General features: G+C 39.6%; 1 protein-coding gene across 1 annotated transcript in view; it reads right to left on the bottom strand.

Moving 5' to 3' along the window:
• Positions 1-5,615: 5,615 nt before the first annotated feature.
• The window catches only part of ephb6 (eph receptor B6), a 53,872-nt gene continuing 49,118 nt past the window's right edge, over positions 5,616-10,369 (bottom strand). Inside the window, exons 16-19 of the mRNA XM_085423194.1 lie at positions 10,147-10,296; positions 8,886-9,070; positions 8,616-8,774; positions 5,616-7,080 (exon numbers count right to left, since the gene is read on the bottom strand). Coding sequence (XP_085279320.1) covers positions 6,975-7,080; positions 8,616-8,774; positions 8,886-9,070; positions 10,147-10,296 — 600 coding nt within the window. The 3' untranslated portion in view covers positions 5,616-6,974. The remainder of the gene's footprint in view (positions 7,081-8,615; positions 8,775-8,885; positions 9,071-10,146; positions 10,297-10,369) is intronic.

Below are 10,369 nucleotides of genomic sequence, written 5' to 3'. Positions count from 1 at the left end.
CACACTCCGTCTCTTAGGGTCACAGGTGAGTTAGAGGCTAGTGGCAGGGTACACCCTAGACAGGTCAGCCAACAATCTCACTGATAACCTGACATGCATGTCTTTGGACACAGGGACACCCACAGAGTCACAGACAGGACGTCTCTAGAGTGACTCTACAAAAGTCCCCTGACTGGCCAGAGATTTGAACCTACAACTTTCCACACATGGGCCATTAATCAAAGTAATTTGAAAAACTCTTTGAAAAACTGTAAGAATGAAATAAAATAAAAAAAACTTCCCCCCACATGCTTCTTAATATCCAAACTTTAATTATTCCTAATAGACTGCATTAAATGATATTGCAAGTAAGATGTATTATAATATGTATTTTAAATCATGATTAAATTGGATTATGTAAAACCATCACCCTCTGCCATCTGGAAAATTCCAGGTCACATGAGTCATTCTCATATTACTCTTTAGTTCATCATCAGATTTTTCAGTGTTAAAAAATATTTTGAATCTTTCTTTGACCCCGTAATGCCAAATGTGTCATATTTTATACACACGTTTTGAGACGTCAATGCGATTTTTTTTACCCCTTAAAAACCAGATGTGTAAAGTTAACACATAAAGTGTGAGCAAAAAATATTAAAACTCATATATGTGAATTAATATTTAATTTCTTGTTTAAACAAAATTGTCACAAGCTTCAATAAACACATAAAAAGGCAGTTATTTCATGGTTCAGGCTTCAGATGGTTACGATAATAATTCAGTAGGACGAAGTAAATGTTCACTCACGACTTTGCAGAAAATATTTTAATTTCATTTGCAAGGTTATACTGCAAATGAAATCAAATATACAAAACATAATTTTTAACAACTGTTCAGCCTACATGAGTGCAATGTCGTTGTAAATGAAAAAAAAAAAAGGTCTGTTACAAAAATAATGCTATTTTCAAAATTTGTGAATTACTGTTTCCTTAAAGTTTTTAGAGAGGGTAATTAAAATTAACGTTTTAGATTAAAGCGGGTTGTCTGTCTTTATGTGATCAGAATTGAAATTAAAGCATATTTTTATTTAAATCTTAAACCAATTGCACCTTTTTAATATTCTTCATCTTCATCAACAGTCTGACATGCACAGTGTTTATTTGAGCCTTTGTGTTTAACTTAATGTCAGTGGAAGATAGTTTATATGAGTTAAATTTAACATAGCACCAAGTAAATAAGTAAAATGTATTTATGTAGAACCATTGTAGACAAGGATCACAAAGTTATTCACAACAATAATCAAATAAAAATATAGACATTAAAACACAACAATAATATTCATAATTTAAAAGCAAGCCTGTACAAGTAAGTCTTGAGCTACTTTTTAACCGTTTCATTGCAGCCCACAGAAACGAAATCTGAACTGTAGTGGTGGTGCATACCATAGTTAAGAAGCCACAACCTCAAACAGACAGTCTCTTTTAATGTTCAGTCCAAAAAGATGAACCACCAACAGGTTTTGGTCCAAAGATCTCAATGACCTGCATGTTTTATATGACTGCAGTTCACTAAGTAAGTAGGCATTCAACCATGCATAGCTCTGGAAATAATCACAAAGATACATAATGCAAAGACAGCAAAATAGGTGTCAAGTGAGATCACTAGCGAGCCTAATAAGTAGCTGCACTTTGCAGTGAGTGATTTGTAAGTGATCCAAAAAGGACTTCCTGAGGCCAACGTACAGTAAATTACAACTTTGAGGAAACAAAAGCATGAATTATCATTTCTAATTCTGACTTGGACACCGTTCGACTGAGGCGGGCAGCATTTCACAGATAAAATGCAGGATCAAACAAGGCTATTGATATGTGTATTAAAACTAAGAGCCTGATCAAATCTGACACCTACATTTTTGACATTTGATTGAAACAATGATGAAGACCCAAGACTAATAATCAGAGTGCAAACAAAGCTGTCAGTAGCACAAACAAAAACTTTTCTCTGTGTTAACTGAAAATAATTAGCAGCCATCCAGTTCTGTATGGCATCAATACAGTCTTAAAGGATGGATATTTTTACAACATTCTTTGGAGTAAAAGAAATGTACAGTTGGATATCATCTGCATAACAATGATATGAGACACATTCAAAGGTGTTGAAGTGATAGCAAATACATATTGATGCATTCTCAATCACCCAGGAAAGTAAATCTCCAAAAAGTTGATTCTGTTCATCTGGACGTAGCATTTTGTGGGAGAAACGTTTCGTCACTCATCCAAGTGACTTCTTCAGTCTCAGCTGACTGCAGGTTACAACCGCTGCCCAAGCGAAAGCCTGTAGTGATCCCATGTGATCCATGTGATCCCTTTTTTTCTAAACACCGGGTCTCTGTGGCTTTTAAACCCCAAAACACGCTGCGCCAAAAATTGGTCCACCCCAAGGATCGGGTCCCCCGACACAAACAGAGCAACATAGTGTACGCTGTTAAGTGCCAGAAGGATTGCCAGGATTTATACATCGGGGAAACCAAACAACCTCTGGCAAAGCGGATGGCACAACACAGAGGAGCTACCTCGTCAGGCCAGGACTCTGCAGTCTATTTACACCAACAGGCCAGTGGACACTCTTTCAATGATGAGGATGTACACATCCTGGACAGGGAGGAACGCTGGTTTGAGTGCGGAGTCAAGGAGACCATTTACTTGAAAAGGGAAAGACCATCTCTGAGTCGAGGAGGGGGCCTAAGGGTACATCTGTCACCATCTTACAATGCTGTGATTGCAGCCATTCCCCAACTCTCTGTGAATGGTACTCATGGCCATTGATCAGTGGGTTTTGATCAGTGGTCATGAGAATTTGCATAATTAAGATTAAGGAACTGACCTCCCAGCCCATTGTTCCTCAGTGGGCTGGTTTCAGTCATTATCCAAATGTACTGTTTATAAGATTTGGGGAAACCTGCAGTCAGCTGAGACTGAAGAAGTCACTTGGATGAGTGATGAAACGTTTCTCCCACAAAACGCTACGTCCAGATGAACAGAATCAACTTTTTGGAGATAGCAAATACAGTGCAAACAGAACAGGTCCCAAAACAGAACCTTGGGACACACCATAGCACAAAGTTGCAAATGAGGACGCCAAGCTGTCAGCAGCAACTGAATAAGTTCTGTCTGGAAATAAGAATTAAAAACATTTTAAGTCTGATCCAGAGATGCCCAGCCATGTTGCTAACCTGTCAATCAAAATACCATGATGAATTGTGTCAAATGTAGCTGAACAACGTTTTCATCTGCATCTCTCTTCACTAAAATGCCACGAGAAACTCTAAGAACAGCAGTTTCATTAGGGTGATAGATCCTAAAGTCAATAGTTCAAATTATTTGCAATTGAAAAGGGAAAAAAAAATCTGAATTCATTGGAAGGTCTGTAAATGGTTTTGTTGTGTATCTTTCGCTGATGTTGCTTTTGTGCTTTAATTTAAGAACAGTTTCAGTAAAGACTTAATTTTGTACCATTGTAAAATTTTTAACGTAAAATCCTAGTCTGCAAAAATAACAGCTGTTAATAGTTACCACATAGATGTGTAATTTTACTCTGCAATGTAAAAGAATAGAAAATGCATGAAGTTGAAAAGATCTTAAAGCTGTCTGTGGATGATAATTCCTAAAGTAAAGTTTTGTTGGTGTAAATATTGTTATAATTATCCCGCAGTTTGACATTGGGATGCAATGCTCTGCAGTATGAAAAATATATATACAGTAAAATACAGCAAGGCGCCAGCCAGATTACTCTGGCAGCCATGACATGGAGGTTTGTGTAGTCTTTATATCAGTCCAGATCTGCTCTGATATCAGCACCACTGGGACATGTGGGAGACCTGTTTCTGTTCTTGGATTACTGCTGATCCCAGCAGATCTCTAACTCTGATTTCACACAAACCTGCTGATGTGTGGAACGTGAAGTGCGAGGAGTTCGAGAAGTTCACTTTTGGACACTGTGAAGGTGATATTAGCGGAACAAGGTGAGCCTTGTTCAAACCAGGGGAAATGTTTACATATTTTTTCAAGCGAAATGTGACCATAAATATGTAAATCTGTGACCATGTTAGTCATTCTGTTGCTTTGTCCATGACCGTGACATGCCACTTGTGTTTATCTTTTGTTACACAATCTTCCGACACTATTGTTTGACCATGACAGATAGATAACTTGTTTCTATAAACTATTCTTGGTCAAAAACCATGCAGACTGCTGTCATGCTGTATGTACTGTTTGGCTCCTTTGAGAAGGTAAATAAAGCTACCACAACCATAATGTATAATACAGTATTAGTTTTATATTTGAAAAAGTAAAGTTTGAAAATAAATGTCATAATGTAACATATCTAAGAAAAACTTAAAGGTGCCAATCCATGAACTCATGAGTAATTTGCACCTTTCTTTCATTATCCTTCCCCGTGGCTGCAACCTGATTTTCTTCCTCTGTCTCACATCTTTTGCACCAAACATGATGTTAAACAAGAAAAATCTATCATATATTCTTTCTTCTTGGTTATATGGGCAATTTGTGTTGCTCATTCTTTATTACTGCCATCATGTCAAATTCACATCAGTCAAAATTAAACAAGAATTACTATTGTTAAGCAAAACAGTCCCAGAGCACGATGCTTCACTGTTTCTTCTCCAAACATGGCTCTTGTCATTGCGGCCAGCTCAATCTTTGTCTTGTCTGACCATAAAACCTTTGTCCAGCTGCAAGTTTCAGTCAATTTTTAAGGTGCTGATTTTAGAAACAGGTTTCTTTCTTAGTCGGCACCCTCTGAGTTCACGGCATCGCTGTCCACTGTGACACCGGTGTTCCAGCTATCCCTGGTTCATGGCATGCTTGAGGCTCGGTGGCTCGTGGGTTAATCCTGAGCATACCAACTAATTTCCTTTCATCTGAGGGTGACACTTTATGTCTCCTTCCAGACCTTGGCAAATTGTTGACACAGCTGAATAATTTGTACTAACGTATAGGTTGTTTTTGACGATCTTGTAATCTGCGGTTGTTTAGAAATAACTCTAAACTTTCACAGCTCTCCTTAGATCTTCACAGAGTTCCTCGGATCTTCCAATGAGTATTAGATTTAAGTAAATGTATGTATATATTTGAACCTATATGTATCCTTTTGACCCAGGGTTTATTAAAGATCACGATGACTAAATTACATGACATTAAATGGTAAATGGCCTGTATTTGTATAGCGCTTTTCTAGTCCCTAAGGACCCCAAAGCGCTTTACACAACCTGTCATCCACCCATTCACACACACATTCACACACATTAATGCCCATGATGAGCATATGTAAACTTACGACTTGCCAAAGTGTATATTAACAATGGTTTAGTCTCAGGATTCAAAACATATGCTTTGTGGTGTTTGCATGTGTGGGTGGTGTCATGCTTGCGTCTTCTGAACTGAAGCATTCATTTGCCTCCTGAAAATGACTATATTCATTATTTTCTTTTTGCAAGTCATATTTAATATCACAACTGTTTCCAGATAATTATTATTTTTATATAAGAGCAGAACGGATGAGAAAGAAAATGCAGGAGACTCCTTCTTTAAATAAAATCATATTTATTTTACAAATTTGCACAATTACGGAACAGTGGTGAACATTCATACAAGTAAACACCTATAAATGTGTGTAGCCTGACACACTTGTCTCACACGCGCGCGCACACACACATGCACACACAGACACACTCACTCACACACATCATGTACAGCATGTACGCAATAACAGAGTTTCATATACAGCACACAGACATACGGGCAGCTACCTACAAAGCATTTTGCTTCCTTCCTTCAAGTGTAAATCAGATCAGATTTTGTCCATCTTGCTCATTTCACACATTCACAATGCTCCAATGACTCAGTGTCGTTACTCTAGCAATCAAACAAAAGAGGTGAAGTGTGAAATGCAGACATACTGTAAAGGTGGGTGCTGTTAGCTTCTGTGTCCAGCGCAGGCAGAAGCTCGTGTTTGCAGCTGAGGTGAAGTTTGTTAAGTGTTTTAGAGTAAGTGAGCTCTGCTGTCACTGAGAGGCTCTACAGTGAGTTGCACAAACAGGGCAGCTCTCAGACCTTGGATATGTCTTCTAAAGGCGGATTAAAAAAAACAAAACAAAACATGGCTTACATTTATTAAAAGCCTTTTCGTGCTTAGGTTTGATTTTCCCAATATTATGGCAGTGATTGCTATATAACTTTAAGGATCTGCAGTACCGACTTTGGACTGGTGGTTCATAGTATTTGCTGTAACACTGAACAACCTATACATTTTTCTGACAGCTAACGGTAACACCTCATTAGGTGATTCATTAGCTGCTAGGTAACACTGTTTGTTTAGCATTTGGCATTTAAAGTGGAGAGGAAGTGATACAACTTTACAAATAACTCAAAAAAAAAAAAAAATAGAAAAAGGCTTTGATTGTCTTCACGCAATTCTTTGTGAGGAGAGATCTCCCTAGATACTTTAACAAAAAATACTTTTGTGGTTTTATTGAGCACAGAGGAAACAGAAGCATTTCAGGCAAGGTGAGTAGAGGAGGAGGAAGGGAGAGATTGGACTGCAGAGGGGGGAGGAGAGGAGAAGGCAGACAACAATAAAGTGAAATCTAGTGGAAAAACATAGAGGAATCTTTAAAGTCCTCCTTGTCAGCAACTTTCTAGCCTCACTTTGAGTTGGGCCGCAGCTCCTGTAGTGTATCTCTCTTCTGTTAGTCGTCTTGAATGACTGGCTGAGAAAGTCTTTTCTCACTGCTTCTGGTTGCAGTGTCAGGTATATCAGAATAGACAGAGTGGCACTGTTAGCTGATTATCTCGCTCTCTTTTTTGTTACGGTTAAAATGTGCACCATCCAAATAAAATGTTGCCGAAACTGGACGCAACAAGCAAAGGAATGTGAAGCCCATAAATCCACAGCACAGGGTGTATTGCTGGTAGGTTTCAGACCTCCACCTGCCCCTGTGTCAGGTGAGCCCTGAGCTGCTGGGCTGCACTGACGATCTTCCTCTGGTGTCCCAGTAGGTTCACGCCGAGATCCTGGACGTCTCTGAAAGAGAGTTCAGACAACAATATTCAAATCTTGACAAAATCAATGTGTAAGAGCAACATAAAATTACCAAGGTAATTTTCTAACAGTTTGGATTATCCCAGAAAGTTGAGTCAGTTCACCTGGACGTTGCATTTTCTCCCACTGAAAATACAACTTTCTGGAATTTCCTTACCAGGATGATTCAGCATCAATTTTCCCATCCTACTGTTGCCAAAGTCCATCCATCCATCCATCCATCCATCCATCCATCCATCCATCCATCCATCCATCCATCCATCCATCCTTTTTGCTTAGGCTGCTGCCCCTGCGACCCGGCCTCGGATAAAGCGGATGAAGATGGATGGATGGATGGATGGATGGATGGAAGAAAAACTTTTGAGATCAACAAAAAACCTGTGCGAAGCACACAGGTGTAATCTACAAAGTTTTATGATGATGGTTGAAATCGGAGCTCAAGCATGGGTTCTTCATGCATTCGTTCCTCTTGGACCTTCTTGGACCCTCGTGCTAACTACTGGCCCACCATTCTGTCCCTATTCTATTCTAAGATTGTTTAAAGAATTAAATCTGCAGGTTGCAGAAGTTTCTCCTTTCCTTATCTTATGGTGACTTGTTTTGGTTATCAGATACCTACAAAAACTGCAAAATCCTCTCGGCTATTTGTCCCTCATCAGTTGCACCATCAGAGCACCTTTATCTTATGGTGTCTGTTTCATAACACTAATGGAGTGCTCAGTGAGTTGCAATGAGACACCTACAGGTCCTGACCAAGCACCAGTATGCAGGGCTGCTCTGAAATGTTTTTGTGCACTGAAATGCACAAAAAAAAATCGGCCTTGTCACTTTTGTTGCAGTCGGTCTATCGCGTCTCTCTCTCTCTCCCTTCTTCTATTTTCTTATTATTCTAATTTCATTTCCCTCTGTCTGTCTCTCACTCTGTTTTTGGGACTGGTGTCCCTCCGCCTGCACAGCTTCTCCACAGCTAGTGCTACAGCTGCCTCCTGTGTCTATGAAGGCTCATTACTGCTTGTTGCTGGTACATTACTACTGTTGACGGCGCAGCAGCAATTGCCCTGACAGCTAACATGTTGCTCAATTTGACATTTCCTGTATCTATTTCTAGCTTCTCTTTCTTTGTCTCTCTTAGCTTTCAGCGCCACCTTTTCAGCTCTTCTTTCACACTAAACTCTGTTCAATAAGGTGTGTAAGAGCACAGCAAAGATTGGGGAGGGTCCAGTTGCATAAAGAGATTTGATAGGGAAATACAGTAATGAAAATGAACAAAAAGGCTGCCAGTGCTTCTGGCACAGTCTAAAAGTGCGTCGGCCCACTGGGCTCTTTACCACTATGCGACAACTCGACTTGAGGATTCAGTGGATACCAGGTGGCTGGTGTGCTTGATAATACTCATGACATAGCTAAAATTAAATTAATGACTGATCTAATTAAATCTTAAGTCAAGAAGCCAGCTTTAAAAATGTTTGATATATTTTTCTGTATTTTTACGTTTGTAACTATCCATGCATACTCACTCCATCGTAAGCTTGCTGACGCTGTCTAATGTGTCCAGGTGCGCTCGATCAAACTCATCCTGATACCTCTCCATCCTCAGCGCTTTCAGCCAATCACTGACTGTCACCACTGACGATAAGTCTGTGGGAGTGGGGCTGAGCAGCGGCTGGGAGCAGCTTCTGTAAATGTCAAAAATGAGAGCACGAGAATCCATAACTGCAGCAGATTGTGCATCACCTGCTGCCTCGGATATGCTTTGCAGGTGCGTTTGCCAGGAGCTGGCGTCTCACCGAGTTGGCTCAGCTTTGAGGGACGCAGGGTGCCTGATGAGTCGATCCAGAGAAGACAGGACTGAGTCGAAACCTGGTCGGTCTGCCCGCTCGGCCTGCCAGCACTGAAGCATTAGAGAGTGGAGGGCAGGGGGGCAGTTGTGGGGGGCCGGGAGACGGTACTGATCTGCTACTGCCTTCATCACCTGCAGACACAAAGAGGAAGGCATCAGACAGAAGTAGGGCAGATGGAGTCTTGTGCAATTAGCCTCCATGAAAGGTCACAGATCTCTCAGAGCTTTCAAGAATGACTAAGAGAAAATTATGCAAATTTCATCAGTTTGGCATTTTGTCACCGTTTAAATATGCCTGTTGTGTAACAGGAGGAGGGGGAGGAAAGTACATTTAAGTACTGGAGGGCCACATTTGTGTAATAATACGTTTATTCCTCTAGATTACTGAAATATTGTACATAATGAAGGCTGTTTTAACAGCTTAAGCATTTAAAATATGATTTACACAGCACAAATTCATCTTTATTTTGCAGATACAGTATTTTCTGCATCTGTCAGCGTCGGTAGTGATTTGATTTTATTGGTACTTTATTGCTACATGATGCACTGAATGCAAAATTTAGGAGATTTTTTGTTAAAAACTTCACATTGGCTGAGAAAGGCAGATAATAATGCCTAATCCATGAGCTTGGCGAAACTTTAATTTGGGCTAAAGAAGGACTTGATTAGATCACTGTGATCCCATTTATTGACTTCATGAGCACCTCATTCTTATGAATGATATGAATGCTATAGCTCAGGAACAGCTGGAAGGAATATTTATGGTGCAAATATCCGTTTGTACTCGAAGATGAAGTTCAAGATCACTTTGATGTCACGTTTTTGGATGTATCTGAAGAACTTATATGCAAAATATGAAAAGAAAATCCCAAAGGTCAAAAGTCAGCTTCACTTTGACATCATAATGTTAAATACACTTTTCTGTCTAATATTTAAAACATGAGCAGAGGGCACCCTTTAGTCCAATACTGAATTGCTTTTGTTGATATGTAATTTCTTGAACACTTTATTAAATTATGTATTATAAGACTTTTAAAAAACTCAGATGTAAATTGCCACCTGACAAGTTAATGGAAGAACACAACAGCAAAGCAGTAATTCAAGTTAACTGTATATTGTTACACCATAATAAAGATAAGTGCACTATACCAAGGGTTTTGCACATTTGCTTCTTTAACAATTCAGGAAACATTTTTCTTCATACTCACCTCTTGATTGCTCATGTCCCAGTACGGACGCTCTCCGTAGGACATAACTTCCCACATCAGTATTCCAAAGCTCCAGACATCACTAGCTGAGCTGAACTTGCGATGCTGAAATGCTTCAGGTGCCGTCCATCTCACAGGAATCTTACTGCCCTGATAGATGAAAACAGAGCAAAAAACATATACAGTCACTCAGTGATGATGGAAACCAAGTTAAAAGGCGCTC

This window comes from Rhamphochromis longiceps, linkage group LG11 (assembly GCF_057381845.1).
Source record: "Rhamphochromis longiceps isolate RC_006_pf linkage group LG11, R_longiceps_female_GT1.1, whole genome shotgun sequence".
Lineage (NCBI taxonomy): Eukaryota > Metazoa > Chordata > Actinopteri > Cichliformes > Cichlidae > Rhamphochromis > Rhamphochromis longiceps.
This window is presented reverse-complemented; position numbering and strand designations above follow the sequence as displayed.